Here is a 25,435-nt window from a genome sequence, read left to right on the forward strand (position 1 = left end):
GCTCAATTTGTCCCGTTCTGAGAAAAAAGGAAAATATATCAAGAAAGTCTCTTTTCCCTCACTGTCAAAGAACTCTTCAAGAGGAGATATCATTACAGTTGCTGATAGTCTCGAATTTACTTCCAACTTCCTGGCAAGTAGAGGTCATTGCAAGAGGTACTTATGGCTTTCCTCGCCCCCCACCCCCCTGCATATTCTGGTAGGTAGAGAAATAAACAGTGGAAAAGCCAATGTCAAATCCATTCTATAGATGTATTTTAGGATGAAACTGTCAAGTTTCACTTAAATTGTAACCAAAAGTTTCTCTAATGTTCAGTGATAACTAAGTTAAATGAGAAGAAAATGAGTTACTGATACATTATGTATTTATTCATTTTCTAAATAGAACCTGGATGAGGTACATAAAGTATCTAGTTGGGATTATTGTCTGTTCACAGATTATACATTAGGGCTTTGATATCTAAAAATTCATAAAAATGACAAACCTAGGCTCATCTTAATAAATATAGACTTTGAATAGTCTACTAACTGGGCGATAAAAACATAAGCAAACTGTGATAGTGTACTTCAAAGTAAAACAGAAAGCAGAAGAAAATTCTACCATATAATTAATACAGTTTTTGTTATTTTAAAAAACACTCCAGTAAATGACTTGTCTTCATAATGGTGATAAGGCACCAGGAGTTAACAGTTTGGGGTTGACAATTTAATATGTAAATTTTTAGAATTTCAGGTAAGGTATTTTTATTTGTTATAATATTAGGAATGAATTTACCTAGAAGCACTTTAGAGACTACACTTTGGTTCTGTTTTTCATGAATAATGATAGGGATTAAGAGAATTTAAATCAATTAAAAATTGGCCTTAGGTTATTCTGATGATTTATTTGAGCAAGCAGAACAAGTGTTGAAAGAGTATCAATTAGTACATATTCTCTTGGTATGATATATAGTCTGTAAAATGTGACCAGAGCCTCTGACGCTAAGGTTTTAAAATCTTTCAAATTTACAATCATATAAAACTGGTGAATTAGTTTATAAACCCAGGTAACCAATAAAGCCTATAAAAATTTACCTGGTCATCTAAAATTGGCTACTGGCAGTAATAAGATTAAAAGCTGGAAATGTTTGAGCTGAAAAATTTCATTAAAATTAAAATTACCAAGAATTCTTTCTATGTAACTTAATAACCTTTCTACATAACTTAATAATCTTACTACTGATATAAATAAAATATAGGACCGTTCAAAAATAAATATTTCATTTATATCATATCCAATTACTTGAAACCACAAATTTTTCAGATTTATTTAGAGAGAGATTTTTCTTTAGGAACCCTTAACAATATACACACTTGGGCACATCTGAGTTTCTGGGCAAAGCCCTCACCATGTTTTTATATATACTTTCTATTACCAAAAAAATGGCCCAGTTTTTGCCCTCAGAAATAGTCATTGCAAGTCATCAACAATCAAACTCTGCAATTCTTTTCACTATCACATAAATTTTTAAAGCGGAATCAGACAGCTATTTCAGGATCTAATCTTAAGAAAAAGGTGAATCACTGTAAAAGCTCTGCTGACATGCTGAGAGTACAGAGAGGATGGGATACAAAGTTGAAAGTTTAATTTTAATTAATTAATTCATTAAAAAACAACATACACTATTCTTTTACATTTCTGGAGGCTAGAAGTTTACAATCATTTCCATCTGCCAAAACCACTGTGTGGGCAGGGTCATGTCCACTTCCTGGCCTTTTCCATCTTCTTTGCATTTTTTGATGTGGACCATTTTAAAGTCTTCACTGAATTAGTTATAATATTGCTTCTGTTGTTTACCCTTTTTTTTTGGCCAAGAGGCCTGTGGGATCTTAGCTTGCTGACGAGGGATTGAACCCATACCCCCTGCACTGGAAGGTGAAGTCTTAACCACCGGACTACCAGGGGCTTGTGTCTAAAAAGCTGAGATTTTAGAAGCCACCTGTAGGACTGTCAGCATGGCACATTAAGAAAGGCTTGGCAGGGCATGCCAAGAGAGCAAAGGACAGCAACAGAGCCTCAGCCAGATCTAGGCCACTGAAGCCAAGGGAAGAAGCAGCTTGACCTGGGAAAGAGGATGAGGAGAGGCATTTGTGCAAAAGTGTGTATTTCCATATATTTACCTGCCCTTTCCCAAAAGTTGCTTAAGTTCTGTGGGTCTGCAATAGCAGATTTGATTTGATGAGGTACATAGTAAATTAATAAATCATTAGGTTTATTTCCAGAGATTCTAGATAACTTCAGATTCACATTTGTATCACTGTTTTTAACCCTCAATTTTGTGAATCCCACTGTTTTTCAGAACTATCATTAGATTTATATACAAAGGAGCTTCTAAGACAGTTATTTCCCATGTATGTTAGAAGCTTTCTGGCAGTGTGGAATTTTAAGGGAAGATTTATCTTACTATTTGGCAAACATGTTGGCAAACATGTCTTTATTACTGATAGCATATATAATATACACTGTGGTTAAATTTAATAACACCAGTTTCTGGAGTGAAGATAGAAATTTGGATTCATGAAATGCTGATTTTTAAACCATTCTGATGGGCAAAACTAAGACGAAAATATTTTGTGGGAAAATAAGTTATATATTAACAGAAGTGTATTTCTTTCAAAAATTAAAAGAAATATGACTGAAGGTCTTTCCAAGGGTTATCCTAATGCAAAATCCCTCTTTAAATAGAACTAAGTTAAAGCACTGCATTATTATTTTGTTTCAAACAGGACAGGGCAAATATAAATATGTAAATAATTTCTTATAACACTTTCCACAGTAACTTCTTTCACTTGATGAAATATTCAAGTTTAAACATTTCGAAAACAAGCTAAAGCAAGTTTTAGGTTGACTTGTATGGAAAAAAAATTCACTAGAAATTTTTATTTAAGAACATTTTGAAAATTCTCGTCAAATTAAAATTAAATATTAACAGGGAATTTCATAAACACCAACATTTAGGAGTGTCAGCCCTTGTTTATGAACTTCCACTTTTCAACATTCACCTTAACCAACCACGCTCACTCCCACCACCGAGAGAATGCAACTCTCGGTCAAACTGACACCGGGACGAAATGGTGAACAATAACACAATATCTTCACGCATTTCACCCATCCTTATCCTCTCTTTTGGGAATACAGAGCCCACCACACCGGTCTCCTCTTAGCCTTCCAAAAAGGCATTCGCAGCTGGGTGTCTATTTCTTAAATGAGGTCACCTCCAAGCTGATGTAAGCCAGTAAGTACAAGTTTTCTTGGGGTAAGAATAAAGAAATCTAGTGAGTCCAGGCTCTCAACTTCCGGAGACCTGGCATTTGTATCCTGCCTCATCTCCACAACTGCCCTTTCTACCCTGGTTATTACGGTATTCCTGAATTCCCCCGGTAAAGGATTTCTTATCAGCCTGCCACTGTCAGGCTATTAACCCAAACTGCCTGAAATATCCGAGTAGATGGAAAACTGTACTACACTTAAAACATTAAAACGTAAGGTACGATAAGAAAGAAAAATTCTTCAAATCCCACCTGATGATCCAAATATATGGTGTTCCTTTGAAGGTGATGTGAAAGGATTTCATTCTAGTAGACGTCAATCAAGAACAAAGCGACAGAGAAAGAGGGTGCGGAATTCATGAAAAAGTCAGTTTTGAAACAGGAAAAACAGGTCATCTGTCACCACCTATTATGTCACAATATACAACAACTTTCACACATGCCCCCCCACCCCGTAAATGGTACAGATGACGTATTCCATTACTATTAAAAAAAAAAAATCACACTTAGTTCTGTAAGAAATTACGTAGACATGCATATAAGCTGAAACAGCAAGCAGAAAAATCCTTCAAATGGCTTTAGCAGACTCCATATTAGAAACTTTACAAATTAATTCTTTTCTGCAATAGAGGACTACTTCTTGGGATGTTTATAACCAGAGACTATTAAACCCTTTGAGAAATGTTTCCGTGTGTTCATTTTCAAAATCGAGAACACAAGGAAATGGATCTTTGGCAATGAAAGGCAGCATTATTAGAAAGATGATCAATTCTCCACTGGTTACTTTATGGGAAATGACGGGACTCTTCAATCCGGTTCACCGGAGTCGCGGTGTTTGGTGGATGACAAAGCTATTCTGAAGTCTTGTTTGCCTTTCCTTGCTCACAGCCAAAACTTGGTGGGTGAGCGCATGGAGGGAAGGCTAAGAAGAACTGTACTCAGCCCACATTGATAAGGTATGACCAAAGGCGTTCTCAAAGGGTCAATAGGAGGTCCTGCAATGGTAGGATGGCTCGTGCTCATGAGGGTGACGCAGGTCGGACCGACTGACGATGAGCGGCTCAGAGAGAGTGACGAGAGCAGACACAGACACACGGCTCCAGGGCTGACCTTTGGGCTGTGGGCCTCGAGTTTGAGCTGCATGAGCTGTGCTAAAGTGTGCTCCCGGATACTACTCAGCTCCGCCTGCTGCCGTCTCAGCTTTATGAGCAGCAGTGTAAGCTCCTCTGGCTGAAGGAGTACAATTTAAGAGTCCAAACAGTGGAAAACAGATTAATTGTGGTCTTAAGTGACAGATATTAAACCAAGATTTCTTGGCAAGTTTCCTCTTACGGCTGACATCAAACATAGCGCCTAGGCACTATGATGATAGGTTCTACATAAATGCATAGATATCTAGAGAAATAGAAGGAACAGTGTTACTTGGTAAGGTACAGCAAAACAACAGTATTTTCAGGCATTTTCTCAGAACTCATGAGAGACTATTCATACATTAAGTATAAAAAAGCATAATGCCAAAAAAAAAGTTTGTACATGAGAGCTATAATTAAAAAAAATATTTTCATGAGATGTTTAAAAACGGCACCTAAGGCTTTTTTACAGCAGTAGAACAATACCCGCATGCCCAACACTCTATTTTAGAGACTAGAATGTAAATGCAAAGAAATAAAATTCATATAAAACATGGATGACATCTTCACATCATTACGCTCAGTTAGCATCTGGGATCTATTAATTGCTTCCCAGCCATATTTTTAAATGTCACTGTTAGTGTTTTCACAGGATATTTAGTATTAACCAAAAGACCAAATTTTTTTAAAAGGAAATATGTGTATATATATATATATATATATTTACTACATGTAGAAAGCTCGGAGGACAGCCCAGAACCTTTCGGTTCCTGACTGGTTATTCTGATCCCTGACGGGGAATCAGCTTTCAAATGTAGAGAAAAATTCCTTAACAGGTTGATCTGATGTATTTTTCCTCATTAGAAATGCAGTAAAGTGTGGTCATTGACAGTCTTATAGGCCATAAAATAGTGTTCAGTGTTTTTTTCTGAGCTTTGTTATGATTAGAAACCACATAGAGCCCACAGGGAGACTCTCTTCACTTAAGGGTTGCAATGTGCCCTAAAAACGTCCAAGCCAAAAATTGTTCCCAAGACTGACTTGCTTTGCCAGCACCACAGCATCACACCCGCTCTGTTCTGTTCTGTTTGCTATTGCTCTTTATCTTCCATATAAAAAAATTTTTAGAGACACAAATAATTTTTTAAGATGTATAGCTGATTTGCAGTATTATGATAGTTTCAGGTATACTGCAAGGTGATTCAGTTATATATATATATTTGGACTATTTTCCATTATAGCTTATTATAAGACACTGAATATAGTTCCCTATGTTATACAGTAATCCTTGTTGCTTGTCTACTTTATGTGTAGTGCCCTGTATCTGTTACAAATCAATTTTAACTGTTATTTGAAGTTATGTTAAAAGTTACTGCCTTCAGGTGGAAAAAGATGTCAAAAGGAAACCATCATTACTACTGGGTCCTCAGGATAAAAGTGGGTACCTATGCAGGTGAGACAACAGCCTCTTCTATTACAGAACGTGTGTGCGTGTAACTTAGAGCAGACATTTCTTAACAGAAAACAAAGAACCGCCTTTGCTCGGATGCCAGCTACATGCTGTCATCCCATGGCTGTGGGAAAGTCCATATCTTATGTCACTATATCCCCAAGCTCTAGAGATCTTGTCAGAGAGAGGGGAGGGTGGGTGGAGTAAGGGATTAGACAGTCTAAGACCCAGAGTGGTATTGGACAGAAATACTAAAAGAAAAAACCTTAAAACTCTGGCTTACTACTTATGGAGTTAAAGAGATTTTCAAAAGGATGAAAGATTCCAACAAATTTGCCAGATATTTAGATTTAAGGCAAAATAAAAAGAGGCACAGTGGACTCCTCCAGGAGGCAGTGACACATAAATTTTATCCTAAACAGCCACTAGAGGGAGCAAGGGAGAAGAGGAATGCTCGGAACAGGATCCTTAGCATGAGCTTATTCATGTCCATCAGATCAACAGTATTTAAAAATTCCAAATTGAAATTCCCTAGTTTTAGAGAAGAATATAGTACCCATAGCCTTTAATAAATAAACCACAAGTATTTTAAAACCAGGAAATCTTCCTTATATCTCAGCATGTAAGAGATGAAAGAAAAGATGCTTGGGAAATACATGTAAGATGAATTTGATTGTTACAGAAGGACTTTAAATGATGGACAATGATACGGTCCTCATCTTCACAGAAACTGAGACTAAACACTAGCATTGAAGCACAGCTCCCCTGACAGAAGAATGCAATGAAATTTTGAGAAGTTATCTTTTCTTTCTAATTTGAAGAGCAACAGTGTTCTGGGAACATAACTCCTTCTCAATGTGAATGGAAATAACACTGACTATGAACTGTTCACAGTAAGCACTTGCTTGAACCTAGGATCTGGGACAGTCTCTCTGTATAAATGTGTAAATCAGTTTCTTTTCTGCTCCAAAGTAGTTAATCTACATCAAAATTCACCAGAGAAACTTACCAGGCCTGCAGTTTGACTACACACACAGCATTTCTTACTGGATTTGTTCCCCTAATGAACCACTCCAACGTCTGTTTTAAGGAAGAGGAAACTAACATTCAACGAAGTAAAGAGACCCTCCCAGGTTATTCAGTAAATGTGGAAAACAGCATCTTATACCAAGGCAGACATTTAGGGAAAAGGAATCAGGCAGACACTGTTGCGGCTACATGGTTGCAAACTCTACCACTGAGCATCTCTTCCACAAAACTGGTAATGGTTTTTCTCTGAGGGGCATCTCTCTGAAAACTCAAGCTTAAAAGCTGTGTCAGATATATGCTATCATGTGCAGCACATAAATAACACATGATAGGGTAAATAAAGATATCGTACTCACCGTTTTGCCTTGGAGGCTCTGGGGACTAACAGACTGTAAAGTGAGGCCAGCTGGCATTGACCTCCTGTCAGGCACGTACATGTGCTAGGAAGATAAAGGTACGGTATAAATTGTGTGGTCAATGTCAGTGATGAAAACTGTATTATAAAATGCCATTTAAAACTGCTACTAGTGCTTATGAAAGAAGACAGATACTAAAGCTTCAGGACTAAAATACACACTCTGATTGACAGAATACTTCTATATAGTTGTTTGGCTCAGCGTTTCTTAAACGTATTGGTCTTAGGATCCCTATATGGCCTTGCATGGTTGCTAAGTCACTTCAGTTGTGTCTGACTCCATGAGATCCTGATGGACTGTAGCCCGTCAGATTCCTCTGTCCATGGGTTTCTCCAGGCAAGAATACTGCAGTGGGTTGCCATGCCCTCCTCCAGGGGATCTTCCCGACACAGGGATCAAACTCACATCTCTTATGTCTCCTGCACTGGCAGGTGGGTTGGCTGGGTACCATCAGCACCACTTGGGAAGCCCTCTTTCTGTCATTAAAAGAAGATTTTTGTGACAAGAGTGGTATTCTTTTACAGTTTTGCAAATCTCTTTAATGTCTGGCTAGATTTTCCTATCTGCTTCTGTATTCAATCTGTTGTGTTAATCTCTTTTAGGGGAAGTACATGAAGAAAATCCACCTTCGATACAGTTATTTGGAAAAGGGAACAGAACTTGAATAGTTTTTTTTGGATATTTGCACATGTCCACATTTCAAATGAACCTTTTACCCATTCATGGTTTTGTGACATCAAACACAGGTCAGGTGGGAAATACTGGCTCAGGGAAATACGCAGATGTTCCAACGGCTGGCACTTGTTTTTCACTATATGAGATGAGCAGCTCCTATCTGTTAATACCATCGCTGATCTTTAAGCACCAGAAAGCTGTCAAGCTCAAAGAGGCAGGTACAAGATTCCCCAAATTCTAATTTTTGCTTGAAAGCTCAAGTGGTGTCATTGGTGACAAATACCGTGGGCTGCCTTCCTTGAAGTGGCAGGCTAGCATTCCACTCTGGAAGTGTCCGTCAAACACCAAGTCTGAACAACTCTAGTTTGTCATTTGTTCTTTCCAGTAACAAGGGTGTTTTATATATATATATATATATATATACACACACACACATATATATATATATATATATATATTTTTTTTTTTTTTAAAGAAGGGCCCAGGCTCTGCACTCCAGTGACGAGGCTGTGGCATCAGCTGGTTCTAGGCGATGCAAGCTCCAGCCAGGATGATTGAGGTTGGTTGCAATGACCATCTAGAGAAGAAGGTCCGCCTTAAACACAGGGCTGCTGACACCAGCAGGGATCTCAAGAACCTGATCATAGCCCAATCTAGCACCCACTGGAACAAGGTCATTTTGAAGAAGTGGTTCATGATTTTTATGGACTGTGTGTCTCTCGGGGACTGTGAGATCCATGATGGGATGAACTTGGGAGCTTTATTACCAGTAGGGCAGAGTTCCTCTTCCCTGCCCTTTCCTCTTCTCCCTCTTTCAACCCCCACACTAGTATGAATGTTTGTTTTTGAAAACTCTTGCTAATAAAAACTTAGAGGCTGGACTTCCCTGGTGGTCCAGTGGTTGAGAATCTGCCTGCCAATGTACGAGACACAGGTTTGATCCCTGGTCTGGGAAGATTCTACGTGCTGCGGGGCAGCTAAAGCCCGCGTGCCACAGCTACTGAAGCCTGCGTCCTGGAGCCTGTGCTCCACAACAAGAGAAGCCACCACAATGAGAAGACTGTGCGCCACAAGTGGAGAGGGGTCCCCTCTGCCCGTCCCAAGTAGAGAGCGCCTGAGTGGAGCAGTGAAGAGTCAGCAAAGCCAGAAATAAATAAACACAAAACAAAACATTAGAGCCTGGAGAGGAAAAAAAAAAAAAGGAGCTAGTGTAGCTTTCAACTCAAATAAGCATGCAAGCGTTTTTCTCTGAGACAACCATTAGTACTTGGGTATCAATAGACATGCTTTAAGTACATTTCCCATTTCATCACACAAACACTATGGAATGAATAGTCAAGACTGAACACAGTTATCTTTTACAGTTTCATGCCAGGGATTGAGTGAGATTGCTCCTTTATTTTTACAGCAAATCTGTGACAGTGAAATATTACAATGACCACTCACACAATCTGAGCCATTGCCTTGACTCAGGCTAAGGTGTTAGGGCTTTAACCCACTTTTTAGTGTTTTCACACTTGTAGGAAATGACAACACAGTCAACAATACCTTATTATTACAAAAACAGTTCTGAGCTTATCAGAGACTCCCTGAAAGGCTGATGGGTACCCTCGGGTAATCCCAGGTACTCCCTAAGGGTCCATGAACCCTACTTTGAGAACCACGGATCACATCAAGGAAGATGACAGGATGGTTACAAAGAAAACTTGGCAACGTTGGAGAAGATTTGCAGGAGGACCAGATGTTAGCTGACTGGGAAAACTGGCTCGACAGCACACCTGCATCTCATATTTGCTACTGAAACAGATGATCAATTTTGACCATGAGTACATTGTTCAACCACGCACTAATAATTTGCATTTGATCAGATTTCTTTTGAATATTGTTAATAATTTTTATTAGCCTTCGGAAGTACAAGTGTCAAAACACTGAATTCTGTTACAGGGACGTTCAAAGTGAGCCTTTTTTTGGTGAGACAAACTAAAGCTTCTTTCAAAAGAAACTTTCTGATTGACTTATTAATTCCTAACTAATGCTTATTGATGGAAAAATCAAGCAAACGCTTTATGCAATGATGTAACTGAAGGAGTCAGCCCATCACAAGGACAAGAAAAGGCACTTTTCAAAATAGCATAAAGCGAGAGGCTCTTTAGAATTCAAAGAAAGGGAAAGAAAAATTCCTTTTCACTTTAGGACAGACATTAGGACTCGGTTGCAAACACAGTGACTAATCAAAATGATTCTGCTTCAGAATTGTGAAAAGCTGATCGATGCAAGGTGCTCCAATTTCACTTCAAATAATCTACTAAGCAAGACTTGAACCAACTTGGCTGCAGCTGCTGTTTGTTTACTGGCTAAGATGTTTCCGACTCTTTGTGACCTCATGAACTATAGCCCACCAGAATCCTCTGTCCATGGGATTCTCCAGGCAAGAACACTGGAGTGGGTAGCCATTTCCTTCTCCAGAGGATCTTCCTGACCCAGGGACTGAACCCCTGTCTCTTATGTCTCTTGCATTGGCAGGTAGATTCTTTACCACTTGGGAAGCCCCTAAACCAACTTAATATATGCATTAAAGCATGGTCTCTATACCTTAATTAAAAAATATATATATATGGAGAATCCCCTGTCAGACCAGTGATTAGGACTCTGCACATCACTGCCGAGGGCATGGATTTGATCTCTGGTAGGGGAACTAAGATCCCACAAGCTGCATGGCATGCCCCCCCCCAAAAAAGTATATATACCAGTAAGTGGTGTTACCTTAATATGCAATTGGGTACCTGAGGAGGTATTTCAGTATGCTGTATCTTCAGCTGGTGATTAGAAGATAAGGATTACACTTTTTATCTTAGCAAAGAACATGAAGAGCCTGACAGAAGACTGTAGTTGTGCTACAAGAGGCAGAGTAGAATTTGCAAGTGTGCATAGGGTCAATCCAAATGCATGCGGTCTTAACCTACAGGGAAAGCCGATGAGAGCCACTCTCAAGCAGAGAGGAATACATAATGTATCCGTTCCAAAGAGCTGCTCCTGAGAGAAGCAGCCCTGCAAGCTTAGGTTTTATACATGAGAGTCTGACATTACAGAAGATGCCTCCTTAATTTTTAAAACAAACAAAAAAAAGCTGGTTTTGCCTGCCTCCTCCCCATTATCTTGTCTCTGGCATTCCCAAGAAAGAGCAGTGTACTATTAATAGAAGTGAAAGGCTTCTCGCCTGGCTCAGTGGCAGAGAACCCGCCTGCCAATGCAGGAGATGTAGGTTCATTCCCTGGGCTGGGAAGATCTCCTGGAGGAGGAAATGGCAACCTACTCCAATACCCTTGCCTGGGAAATGCTATGGACAGAGGAGCCTGGTGGGCTACAGTCCATGGGGTCACGAGAGTTGGACATGACTAAGAGACTAAACAACCAGAAGGAAACCGCAGCGTCCTCAGAGGAGCAATGAACCCTGGACGAGCAGATGCCTCACCTTGGGATGATGGGCCCGGTGCCTGCGGTCGATGGTGACGTCCCTGCGGTCGATGGTGATGTCCCTGCGGTCGATGGTCACGTCCCTGCGGTCGATGGTCACGTCCCTGCGGTCGATGGTCACGTCTCCCCTTTGAATCGGCGAAGACACTTCTGACCTGTAGGTCCGCTGAGGGGAGAAGCCCTGATAGGCGGTGATGGAGCCGTGGGAGGGTGACGTGGGGATGGAGTGCATTGTCTGGTCGGAGATGCTGGCCATGGTTTTAGGGCTGGTCAGGGTGCTGTGGCGAGGGAGGGTGCCCTGCCTGCTGTAAAACTGGCGCTGCTGCCACTCATACAGCTGCCACATGGTGTCGTCCCGCATGGACCGCCGCTTCTCCTCGGCTCCGGGTCCCGCAGTCTTGTCGTGGGCCGAGGGCGTGACGCTGCAGATGCTCTCGGGCCTGGTCTTGCTGTTTCTCGGGAGGGTTCTGTAGCCTTCGGGGTAGCGGGCCATGACTGGCGCTCTGTGGCTTGGCATGTTTCTTGGCAATGTTTGGTAAGAGATTACTCTGAAATAAAAGAACAATTGCAACATAAAACTGAAGGAGAGCTGCTTTCCAGATAGTAAATTAGAGTATGTTTTTGTTTTTTTTCTTTTCTTCTCCCCTCCTGGTAGGTAAAATGTATACTGAAGATTCATTTTTTGTTTTTTAAGGTGACTAATGAACAGAATTTAATTTTTTTTAATGAAATCTAATTTGATGGATTGAATATACTAAGTCAACAGCATCTATGTCGCTCACATAAAAGACCACTTATTCCACACAATGTATGGTTTGGTTTCAGGAAGGAAGAGTACTATACTTTTTCCAGAAATAAAAATGTTCAAGATCTCAAGTCCATCCTCATGTCTTACTTGTTTTTATATACATAATCTCCTAGAATCTCATCTTCACCAATCTCAGCAAAATACTCAATTTCTGTGTGTGGATGGAACACTGGAGTTTTTGAGCCGTGCCCACAGATCATGAAGACTGGAAATGAAGGATGGCAGGTGGTGAGGCTCTATTGTACTACGTCCTTCTGAAAGCATAACTGTTTACCGGAAGAAGTACATGAATCAGTACTTCTGCGGTCTGAAGGAATCATTTCCCTGGATAACTTTTGAGAAATCAAAATGACTCAAAAGCTAAAGCTAAAAATTTAATTTTTTAAAGGCAAAATTCTTCAACATGATGCTATTTCAGACTCAAAACTGCAGATCTCCAGAATATTATGATGTTTTAATTCTTGTGAACTTTATTATTAATCAAGTGGGAGGAAGCAGTTGGTCAAAAATCAGGAGGGCCAAGCTTGCCTTCTTGTTTTCCCCCCTAACACAGAGACCTTAGAGGAGTTAGTTACACCTCTGGGACTGAGAGAAGGTTCAAGTGTGTAGGGGAGGAAGACTAAGAAGAGATCATACTCCTTTCAATACCTGGGGTTAAAGAAGAGTTAGTGGACTGGCTGGAACCACAATGCAGGCTTCTTACTTCCTTAAGCAGCAGTCTACTCTCTTTATTATGTCAATGATTCCCTTTGAGACTTGAGATTTCTCAAGACTTTAAGATTTAATGAAAAAGCAAACTCATTCTTTTATTTAAAAATTTTTGCCAAAAGTATGGAAATAATTTAAAAAAACTTTACTATTCTCTTGCAATAATATACTTAAAGATAAAAAGATACCCCTAAATTAGGAAGGGCATAATATTAAAGAGCTGGGTGCTACTGAAATCTGGCCAACTGAAATGTTTTGAGATTTGGCTTTCTCATCTAGAAGAGGATTTGGTCACAAAGTGGTCTTACAATTCTAAAGTCCCATGTTTTATTTTGTATTTTGAAATATTTCCAGTTCCTTCAACCGTTCTTCTAAACTGAGTTTGCTTCATCTGCTGAATGTCCCTCAGCTTCTCCATGTCTTGAGCTGAGCCACAAGGGAAGTCTAAGTATACTGGAGTGGGTAGCCTATCCTGTCTTCAGCGGATCTTCCTGACATAGGAGTCGAACCAGGGTCTCCTGCATTGCAGGTGGATTCTTTACCAACTGAGCTATCAGGGAAGCTCACTGATGTAAACAGACTTGCTCAAAATTAACCCTCCCTTCTCAACACACACACACGAACCACTTCTGAGAGCCCAACCATCTGACAACTTTGGAGTGGGGGAGGAAGGTACCCCATACTCTGATGTTAGCAGTAAAAAGACTTGATTCTTTTTACTCCACGTAAATTTACTATTTTTTCCCTGCTTGATCTCCCTCCGATCCTCATCTTCTCTGCTAACATGGAAGCCAGAAATTGAATAAAGTCCAGAGCTGGCAACCCCACAGCTATGTGCTTAGGAAGCATGTCAGACAGGGGAATGATTCCATCCGATAAATTCTGCCCTAGTGCTCCAGCAGTGTACTCCAGCATACCTTGGTTATTGGGCCATTCATAAACTTAAGAAATACTATAGACACCTTATTGTGTAAGAAGCTCTGGATTAGGCACAGAACTGTCTCAGAGTAACAAATACCAAAAACATAAATGATGTTAACTTTATGTATGCTGTTCAGAAATCTGTAAAAAGATCATTTATAGGTACATAAAGGAGGGTCACATATTTTCGATTTAAAACAAATAAAAAACTGCCTGTGGACTAATGTTTAAATTCCAGTTCAGAAATCTGATGACACAGAACGCAGGCATCCACACGAGCTGGACCCTGTGGCTGAGATGGCTACTGCACTTGGATCATCTAACTGTGTGATCGTCAACGGCAGGCGATTTTCCTACCAAGCTCGGCTAATTAAAAGTGACTACAAAGTGTAAAAGGCTCTTCTGCCATCTTTGGAACTACTTTTTGGAGGATTTTAATGGAAAATCTGCTTATCATCAAGCAAATTTATTTCCGCCCCATATACTTTCTACCACTTTGAGACCTTTCTTAAAAAAACTAGTTTCCTTCAGTGCTTTCCTCCAAAGAAATTCAAATTAAGCAAACTGTGATTTACTTTTTAAGTGAAAGCTTAAGTAAGTCTGTAGGCGCCTTCGTCAGGTTTTGTGCCCCATTCAACAGCACCTGCCTGTCAAACGCCCTAAAAACCCTGACACGTGATTCCGCCATGCAAAACAATGGCCTAGGCCCCAGCATCTGAACGGGCCCGCCCCTCACAAAGGAACTTTCAGCCTCTGTTCACAGATGCAGGCACCTACCATATGACTACAGAGGAAACCTCTTTTCTTTCTGTTAGAACTTTAGGGATGAAAGCCAGCCTTTCATAGTTTCACCAAATGAATTCTGCCACCTATGACCATTATGCTTCTTGCCACCGATATAAATTATTTTGCTGTAAAACCTCACCACTGTTTTTGAAGCATGAAGTTCACGTAATAATGTAGATGACCTATGTCAATGATCTAACCTGGACTCTAGCCAGGGAACCCAAACTTGGAGGAGCAACGTGAAGGGAACCTGAGCTCCAAATGACCTCAGGCCAGCCTTTAGAAGCTGGAAGGTCTGCAGTCAAAATTAGTAAGTTACAGGGAGCCTTTATGGATGTTAATTACATCCAACCAAGGACTTTGCGAAGTGCTTGAAAACTAATACCTATGGCTCAACAATTAAAAAAACTAATACTTTAGATACAGAACCCCTTTAATGGTTCATTTTCAACCTTAAGAAAGTATGATTTTACTTGAGGAAAACTGATTCTATTAAGAAGCAAGATTTAATTTGCTGGGTAGAGAGGCAGCAAATCTTCTGGCTGTGGTTTTTATTACTGTTTCCCTGAAAACGATTACCTTCATAAGTACTTTCAAACATCCTGTCATTTCCTACCCACCCCCCACCCCCCTCAATACCTCTGGCTTTTCCTCTGTGCAATCAAGTTTTATTGTTGAGACAGCAACTGTTTCTCACAGCTGTCCCTTGGGAAAATTAGGGAAGTGAGCAATGAGGGTGGAGGAGGAGAAAACAGAAGTGAGCAACACATCAAGGGATGAGAGGGACCGAGCTGCACTCCTGGGAGGAAAGACTGGCTGACAACCGCCCAGACCAGAAGGACATCCCGCTACCCCAAAAGTTCATCTTCTTTCAACCAAAACATTACTACCGTATTGCTCTCTGGTTCCCTACTACTGAAAGGTAAGAGCTATAGTAGGTCTTCAGTTAATTGTGTCTGTGTTAGTTCATTACAGTACTGAAACACAACACTTTCTCACCCACGGGCACTTGCTTTTCCTCCATATTCTGGCCTTTACTTACAGTCTTTGCAGACCCTCCAAACCTTTTTTTCCCTTCATTTTTTAATTTTCAAAAAAATTGTACTGAAGTATAGCTGATTTACAATGCTGTGTTAATTACTTCTATACAGCAAAGTAACTCAGTTATACATTCATACTTACACACACATATATATTCTTTTTCATATTGCTTCCCATTATGGTCTGTCACAGAATATTGAATATAGTTCCTTGTGTTATAAAGTATGACCTTGTTGTTTATCCTTTTTTCCCTTTAAACATAAAAGTTCTTTCTGGTTTTCCCTTAGAATCTTTACTTTATCCAGCCTCCTGCTGAATGAATGCTTCTCCTTTCATCCTTACTTTTAAGCATGTCTGATATAATGATGATGACACTCCAAATCTTATTCAAGTCCAGATCTCTCTTTGGAGGTACAGACTGCAGACACCTCAAATTTAACCTATCCAATCACTCATTACCTTCTGTCTCCCCAATTCTTCCCTATGCAGTGAGAGGCACTGGATAATGCCTGACAACCCGACCAAAAAAGCAGATCACCATTCTTGATTTCCCCCAGCCACTCAAATTAGATTTGAGTGAGACCAGTCTGCAATCAAGTACATCCAAGTACTCAACTAGCCTTGTCAATTACAAGTTCAGTTTTTGAATTTCTCCAACTCATTCTCCAGATTCTACTGAACCACCATTCTGCAAACATACAACTCCTCTGGCTTCTCTCTCCAGCCTTGCTTCTTGTCCATCATTATACCAGCTGTGATGATGTGAGCCTAAGCCAGACTCACGGCTTTGGAGTCTTTTCCCAGCGCTATCAACTCCTGACTTGTGCATACCTAAACCAAGATAAGCATCCCATCCTTCATATCTGGGCTCCTACCTCACTTCCTCCAGAGAGGTTTCCCTGAACCTTTAGGCTGGGCTGGTCGTCCCTGAAACATCTTCTCTTCTTGCTGTATTTGTCATCGTATGCAGTATCTGTTTAACTTTCTCCTCCACGAAACTAAGAACGGCTGTGAGAAATTTGGACTATATCATTTCAGTATTTTACTTCCTGGTCCCATGATTACCATATAGTAATTATACAGTAAGTATACAAAAGAACAAGTGTGTACATGAATGAGTAAATGCTTAGATGAATAAATAATAATACTTAGTCATGTGCATCCTGAGTTTAAGAAAGCCAAGGAATGAGTCTGAGAACTGGAGGATCTAAGCCTTTCCGGTCACCACATTAAACTCTCAGGAGAGCTTCGCATTACATTAAGCTGTAGAAGCTCCTAATGGGAAACAGAGCAGGACAGTGGAGAGAGTGAAGGTGTGTGTGTGTGTGTAAAGGGGCAAGGCTACGGGTGTGTTTGTGTGTGTAAAGGGGTGAGGCTAGATCTTGCTCCCTTCCTTGCCTCAACAAGCATGATCGGTACCCACAGCCTACGCCTTCTCTTATGCTGGGCCGGGGAGGATGTTTCCTTGCCATCAGTAAAGTTGGATGAACATTACTCAGAACACTGAGACAGAGGGAAAAAAAAAAAAAACCCACACACATATCTGATTACCCTGAAGGAAAGATGACTCATGAAGCTGTAATATCACAATGCAATTTGAATTTAATACATTGACTCTATCTCAGAAACCAGTCTCCCACCAACACCATAAGACACTTACCCCCTGGTTTCCTCTTCATGACCTCTTCCCTTCTGGATTTTAATCCACTGCTCCAGCTGTTGCATTGAATTCGTTCTCTGTATGACTCGATCAGCCTCTGTGTGTAAGGGCCCCGTACTGTGGTGACTTCCGCCTCTAAGATCTGCCAGGCTCACATTGACTGTTTTGTTCTCTGAACTACTCAAATTGACTGGCCTGTAGTGTCCAGTCTGACCTGGGCATGTTGACCTGCTCTCATATTCAGATGACAGAGAATTCAACTTTACACTATTAATTTTTGTTAAAGGTCTATCTTGGCCATCCTTCTGAAATCCATATTTTTCAGCTTCTAATGCCTTTTTTTCTTCATTTCTACTCATTTCCTTGTTTTTCTGGTTATTTTGGGCCTCTGGTTTAATTAGCACTCTATGATTGGGAAAGTTATTGATCTCTTTAGCTGGTGCATTTTCAGATGTAATCTTATCCACTCTGAAATCAGAGAAGAAAGGCAGAGTAAATCAGATGAAATAATGCGCATGTTATTTTTAGGATTCACTCTGAAAAAAAAAAAACCATAAAACTACCTGTGACTTTACAAAAAACCCTGAAAGCGTTGCAGAGGACAAGTCTGCACAAATCCCCAATGTCATGGCATGAAAATTCAAGTATGAAAAAAAAAAAAAAAGAAAAGAAAATTCAAGTATGCCACCAGAATGTATAAATAGAAAGGGGAGAAAACTAAACACAAAATACACAGTGTAGAAAGCACTGGAAAACAAAAAAGTGGTGAGTGTCCCTACCATTAGAAATCTGAAGAGAAAGCAAATAAGGCTGCCCTTTGACTGTGAAACCACAAAAATTCATGCTTAAAAGACCACAGTAGCTGGTCGTTCGAAATAAACAACGTGGGTTCCAGCCAGGAGGGTTAATGCATCATGAGACAAACATGACTCTGGTTTGTGGAAATGGACATTATCTTCTGATGCTATCAAAGATTGAGACCATGTGACCAACTAACTCTCTGTTTCCCAGAGGACTTAAGTTTCTGAGCTAGACTACATGTGCTCTCTCTTTTTTTTAATTTGTGGAACTTCTAGTAGTTACACTGTTGTTTTTTTATTTTTTGGTTGAGCACAGGCTTTCTCTAGTTGCAGCCAGGTTTGGTGGGGGCTGGAGGAGAAGGGAGAGCATGCAGCTAGCCTCCAGTTGCTGTGTGTAGGTTTTTCTCATTGCATTGGCTTCCGCTGCTGTGGAACAGGCTTTGGCGCATGAGCTGCATGTGGAATCTTCCCGAATCAGGGATCAAACCTGTGTCTCCTGCATTGGCAAGCAGATTCTTAACCACTGGACCACCACGGAAGTCCATAGTTCTACCTCTTACTAGTTGAGTTTCCAGCAAGGTACAAAAATGTATTAAGCCTCAAACTCCTCTTTGGCAAGTAGGGAAAACTTTAGCACCAAGGATACGGGACTGCTGTGAGCTCCACATGAGTAAATCTGTGGCTGGCACAGACTTTATCACCACTACCATTCAATTTCATCAAGCAACTGTGGATTAGAATCTGGCATCTCGAGTCCACGTCCCCACAGGAAGAATGTGCTGCTCAGCAGTGTGCGCCTGAGCCAGCAGATGGTTTTACTGCTCACCATGCCAATTGCTCTATCTGGGTCTTTTTGATGAGAATCAGCTTTCCTGAGACCAATCACTTCCAGGATCTGACAAGACCAAGCTACGTGTCTGTACCTGCACAAAACTACCAAGATGATACCACACTAGGAGGCTTCTTGAAGAGGGAACTGACTAACCTTGCACATTTCAATATATAATAATGATTCTACTGGATCCTAACTGTGCTATTGCTGCCAGTGTCAGTGATAAAAATGCATGTGTTAAAAATGCATAATCTATATATATTCTTGGAGGAGAAAATGGCAACCCACTCCAGTATTCTTGCCTGGAGAATTCTACGGCAGAGGAGCCTGGTGGGCTACAGTCCATGGGGTTGCAAAGAAGTTGGACACAACTGAAGAGACTTAACAACATATCTTCTCAGCTATACAGAGATGGCTAGTTAGGAATAAAACCAGTGAGAAAAAATAAAAAGAAATGTGACTATTTCCCTCAGAGTACAGTTATAGACCATCCATATATTTAGGTTTAGATAAAATTCATGGCTTCACATTGGAAGCAATATTAGACACTGAGGGAGTTTATTAAGATATGCTATGGAGCTTCTTCCACTTGAAAGGTAGAAGTCAGAGAAAGTCTATGCTATAAACACATTTATCCAAGCTAATTTCAGGAATAGGGAGAATTTTTTAAAACACTAAGTATCAAACATATGAAAAGGTCTTTTTAAAAAGTTACCTCTAATCTACCTAAAGCTCTTATTTTAAATTATAACTGCAATGATTTTTCCCTCAATTTTTCCGAAGACTTAAGAGATGTAATCAAAAAAGACACATGCTGACTTCTCCCTAAATGGAACCAAAACTGATTCAAAAATGTATGCTAAGATAAATAATGTAAAACCTGTGATCTAATTTTAACAAGTAACATGTAAGTTACTGCAGAAGATACATGCAAATATAGAAAATGATAATAATGGGCCAAGAGACAGAAAATTATTCAGAGAATGTATATTATGCTTAGAATTTTTTAATGCCATCAATGGTCTGCCCATTGGGGAATGATGACATTGAAGTTCATAGGTTAAAATACTTCATAAATGAGCTAGAGATAGAAAAGACGCAATTTCTTTCTTTCTTCCATTTTTAAAAATTAATTTATTTGGCTGCTCCGGTCTTATTTGCAGCATGCGGGATCTTTAGTTGTGGCATGTGGGATCTTAGTTTCCTGACCAGGGATGGAACTCCAGCCTCCTGCATTGGGAGCATGGATTTCTGGCCACTGAACCACTAGGCAAGTCCCTAGAAGATGTAATTTCTACAGGATGATGGTGACTGACACCAGGTTGGGCACACAGATGGTATTCAGTAATTCCTGGATAACTGGGCAAATTATATCAACACAACTGGCTAAAAATTGCTATGGGCAGATAATTAACAAAGAGTTGTCCAGAGTCAAGATACAATATTGAATATCATCTTTATCAGCATAATTTAGGAGTAATTATTAGTAACAACAGATTGGTTCCAAATAGGAAAAGGAGTACGTCAAGGCTGTATATTGTCACCCTGCTTATTTAACTTATATGCAGAGTACATTATGAGAAACGCTGGACTGGAAGAAGCACAAGCTGGAATCAAGATTTCCAGAACTATCAATAACCTCAGATATGCAGATGACACCACCCTTATGGCAGAAAGTGAAGAGGAACTAAAAGCCTCTTGATGAAAGTGAAAGAGGAGAGTGAAAAAGTTGGCTTAAAGCTCAACATTCAGAAAACGAAGATCGTGGCATCTGGTCCCATCACTTCATGGCAAATAGATGGGGAAACAGTGGAAACAGTGGCTGACTTTATTTGTGGGGGCTCCAAAATCACTGCAGATGGTGACTGCAGCCATGAAATTAAAAGACGCTTAGTCCTTGGAAGGAAAGTTATGACCAACCTAGATAGCATATTCAAAAGCACAGACATTACTTTGCTGACTAAGGTCCGTCTAGTCAAGGCTATGGTTTTTCCTGTGGTCATGTATGGATGTGAGAGTTGGACTGTGAAGAAAGCTGAACGCTGAAGAATTGATGCTTTTGAACTGTGGTGTTGGAGAAGATTCTTGAGAGTCCCTTGGACTGCAAGGAGATCCAACCCAGTCCGTTCTAAAGGAGATCAGTCCTGGGTGTTCTTTGGAAGGAATGATGCTAAACCTGAAACTCCAGTCCTTTGGCCACCTCATGCGAAGAGTTGACTCATTGGAAAAGACTCTGATGCTGGGAGGAATTGGGGGCGGGAGGAGAAGGGGACGACAGAGGATGAGATGGCTGGATGGCATCACTGACTCAACGGACATGAGTTTGAGTGAACTCTGGGAGTTGGTGATGGACAGGGAGGCCTGGTGTGCTGCGATTCATGGGGTCGTAAAGAGTCGGACACGACTGAGTGACTGAACTGAACTGAACTAATTAGTTTTTAGAGTGGAAAATACAAGAAAAGAAAATAGAAGTTGAAACTCTGGGATAAGTGCAATATATGAAACTAAAATTATCTAGAAATCATATATTTTAATGACTATATTGATTTCTGTATTCTAAACAATTCCCTGAAAGTCAGTATTATCTGAAGTTAGTTTTATCCTAAGATTTTCATTTTTTTTCACCTAACAAATTTCCTCTAGCTCTCAATCATAATAATCTCATCTTTATGTCCATACAGGTGTTTTTTACACATGGAATTCCAAAAGCAGATTTTCCCATTATTAGTTCTCAACCTAGAAAATGCATTATGTTTGAGGTAGCTATTCTTATAAACAGGTGTCCCAGAGTTCAACCTTGGACCTTCTTTACTTTTTTCTGCATACTTTTGCCTAGCTCTAATTACTAGTGATTAGTTAAATTGATATGAAATAGATAAACATAAATTTACTTATACAGCATCAACTTGAGTCTTTTAACCAACACCTCAAAAGACTTTAATATCCTGAGAAAATAGTAAAAAGACCAGACATGCAAGTTAGCAATCTTCCTTATATATGTGCTCAACTGTTGTTGACTCAAAGAAAAATTTAACTGTATCATAGATCTTTGTCCAAATTATAGGAATATATTTTTTAAATGCCATAAGCTCATAATTCAGCTACTATTTACATATTTTAGAAGCTGATTTCCTTTTACTAGCTTTTAATATATTGAATATTAAAATGATTCATATGTTAAGGCGGGGGGCATCACACTTACATCAATTTTAACAGTACCTATTTATATAACCAAAGTAAGTCCTGGAGTTTTAAAAGAAAGAAGGTAGAATTCATTAAGAAGTAGATATATTTAGAAATAATCTAGACGCCTGATGAACTATTTTCTGGAGACATTCATCATGAAACAATCAGAAATATCCCAGAAACACCAAAGAAATGAAACATATCAAAAGCTTTTATTTCAACTGATTAAACTTGAGAAACATATAACATAATATAAAAACACAGTGAAATTAACTTCATGAATATAAATTCTCTTCTAAGATTCAGAACCTTAAAAAATACTGTTTTGTGTACTTTTAAGATAGCAATTAAAAATGTACTTACCGGATATTAAAGGTAATTCTGTAAGAAGAAAGAACATTCAGTTGGAATGTTAGGATTTGGGATTCACCTCAGTACATGGGTAGGTGAGAATGAATAAAGAGGGAAGGTGGAATAAAAATGCAGGTGGCATCTCAAACCAACTAAAGGTGTACTGATTTAATACAGAAGATGAACTTAATCCTTGCTTTCTGGGGAAGAAATGGTTGTGTATCATGACTACTAAAATGATGTGTACTATGATAATGATGTATTCGTAAGGCAGGGGATAAAACGTAAGTGGAGATCACCACTGCTTTCCCTACAAGCCTTTACCTTTTCACAGGTTCTGTCTGCACCAGGGCAGCATCTAGCATGGCTTTCATCCATAACTCCATTTCCTTTCCTGTGTCAGTGCAGAAATAATAGGTCCGCATGTTCGGATGGGCAGCCTGATTGAAAGTGACACAATTGTTTTAAATAGAAATATGGCACCTGTAAAAGTGAAAGAAAGAAAGTTCAGTGGCTCCCTACGTAGACCATTTCTATCAAATTCCAAAGAAAGTGCACTTGTCTTATTGGGTTGGCCAAATGTTGGGTTTCTGATGTTATGGAAAAACATGAATGAACCTTTTTGGCCAACCCAATACATATAGAAATAAGGGACTTTAGAAAAACACCATTAATATTTTAAAAATATACACATCTTACATTTTTTTCTCCCATCTTTACCATTTTTCATTTTCTTAAAAAATAATAAAAAAAGAAGGTTTAAAGGAAGGGAAGGTAGGAGAAGGAGGTTAAGAAAAAAAGCACCTGGCCATCCCTGTTCCATGGACACACCCCAAGCAATTTCTATTTACAATTCACATCTCTCTGTTCAAGAATGTTCCACAGCAAGCAGCAACTAAAGTCACTAATGGCATTTCCCTCCTGTGGCAGCAATTTCTTCAGCCCTTAAAAGTTGCTGCTCTCAAAGCATTTTGGCTAATCATTATAGACACCTATACACAAACATAAAAGATTTATACATGACCCCAAATGGCACTGCCCTTTAGGTTTTCTTCTCACGTATCAGAGTAAAATATAAATGCTCTAGGTTTGAGGAAGAAGCCCTATATCACCAGTAAGTGGTTTAATCTGCCTCCACCCAGAGAAGCAGATGGAAAACAGCGTCATGGAGGCCCTGCTGAGGGACAGCTCCCAAGTGCAAGGACTGAGCACTCGGCTTAGCCCTGGGCCAGCAAGGCGAAGATGGACAGCAGCAGTAGCTGCATGCTGAGTAGAAAACCAAGGCCAATTAATACAACATTGTAAATCAACTGGACTTTAATTAAAAAAATTTTTTTAAGAAAAAAAAGAAAGAAAACAAAGGCCAAGGTGGGAGAAACATTCTTTTATCCCCCCCATTTTATTATTTTTATTTTTTTGGCCGTGCTGGGTCTTCGTTTCTGCACACAGGCTTTCTCTAGTTTCGGCGAGCAGGGACTTCTCACTGCAACGGCTTTTCTTGTTGCAGAGCGTGGGCTCCAGGGTGCGCCAGCTTCAGCAGTTGTATCACATGTTTTCAGTACTGGCGGCGCATGGGCTTAGCTGCTTCGTGGCACATGGAATCTTCTTGGACCAGGTATCGAACCCACGTCCCCTGTATTGGCAGGCAGATTCTTATCCACTGTACCACCAGTTAAGTCCTGAAACATTCTTAATTTCCACTTAAAAATACCTGTGACGGACTTCCCTGGTGGTACAGTAGGTTAGAATGCTGCCAATCCCTGATCCAGCAAGATTCCACATACCTGGGAGCAACCAAGCCCATGCAGCCCAACTGCTGAGCCCACGCTCTAGGGCCCACCCTCTGCAACAAGAGAAGCCCCCGCAATGAGAAGCCACGTATTGCAGCAGGGAAGTAAACTCTGCTCACTGCAACTACAGAAAGCCCACAAAGAAACCTAGACCCAGTGCAGCCAAAAACAAGTAAGCAAATACAATAAATTCTAAACAGCCGGTGACAACTCCCTCGTAGACACTGAAAGACAAGGATAAATAAACACAAGTTATTTCAGCACAGAATGAGGCAAAAGAAAGAGTTGGTCTAAAGAGACGTAAGGAGAAGACCTGGAGCAACAGACTTCACTCTGCGATTCTGACTGTCTGCTCTATCGACAGCGTCAAATTAGCTTCTTGAAACCGTTTTTCAGAATCAAGATGTAAATAAATTCAGTCAATACACTGAGCAAATCAACTTACAGAACCAACAAATACCACTTGACTGTGGAAGGGGTATAAAGTCGTATACGGAAACTCTGAGAAAGAATCAGCTCAAGCGCTATACACTGTTAAAATGATTAAAACCACCAGAGTCTCTAGACTAAGGGGGGTTTTGGAGAGATGGATAAAGACCCACTGCCCATATCTGCGATGAGTGGAAGGAATGCTGGGCTGGCGCTCACAAGTTCCAGCTGTGGCCAGGGCTCAAGACACTAACAAACCACACCCAAGCTTGCAATCTGTCAAACGGGAATATGATGGCAAAGTTCCCGATTTAGCTTTTAAGTTCCCAGTGTTGTTCAGCAATTGTCTCTATTTCCTACTCACCACTGTGAAAGCAGCAGGATCAACGCCAACAGACTTAGTGGTAAACATGGCTCATAAATTCAGGGAAAACAACACCATGGAGGAGAGAGTTTGAAAACAGAAATCATTATTCTTGTTACAGATAAAATACAATCAAAATTTAACTGAATAATTATAGAGGCAATATACTCATACATGGTCACTTTTATTGCTATTTTAACATCATATTTATTGACATTTTCAAACATCTATATATATATATTTAGAGTCAAAGATCTGAGCAAAATGTCCTGTCTA

General features: G+C 39.9%; 1 protein-coding gene and 1 pseudogene across 35 annotated transcripts in view; one reads left to right on the forward strand and one right to left on the reverse strand.

Annotated features, from left to right (window-relative positions):
• PLEKHA5 (pleckstrin homology domain containing A5) overlaps window positions 1-25,435 on the reverse strand; it is a 261,293-nt gene that overhangs the window by 65,349 nt on the left and 170,509 nt on the right. For 9 of the 35 annotated variants that reach the window (XM_042247468.1, XM_060413339.1, XM_042247470.1 and 6 more), the window contains 6 exons: window positions 22,901-23,016; window positions 17,408-17,875; window positions 11,482-12,031; window positions 7,275-7,358; window positions 4,420-4,539; window positions 3,562-3,615 (listed from right to left, as the gene is read on the reverse strand). In XM_042247468.1, the coding sequence (XP_042103402.1) occupies window positions 3,562-3,615; window positions 4,420-4,539; window positions 7,275-7,358; window positions 11,482-12,031; window positions 17,408-17,875; window positions 22,901-23,016 (1,392 nt within the window). Of the gene's footprint in view, window positions 1-3,561; window positions 3,616-4,419; window positions 4,540-7,274; window positions 7,359-11,481; window positions 12,032-17,407; window positions 17,876-22,588; window positions 22,607-22,900; window positions 23,017-25,159; window positions 25,277-25,435 lie in introns of those variants that run through there. The other 26 variants (XM_042247458.1, XM_042247453.1, XM_042247455.1 and 23 more) reach the window with 8 other exon arrangements.
• Window positions 8,560-8,782, forward strand: LOC121819195 (ubiquitin-like protein 5; annotated as a pseudogene).

The sequence above is a fragment of the Ovis aries genome, chromosome 3, assembly GCF_016772045.2.
Source record: "Ovis aries strain OAR_USU_Benz2616 breed Rambouillet chromosome 3, ARS-UI_Ramb_v3.0, whole genome shotgun sequence".
Classification (NCBI taxonomy): domain Eukaryota; kingdom Metazoa; phylum Chordata; class Mammalia; order Artiodactyla; family Bovidae; genus Ovis; species Ovis aries.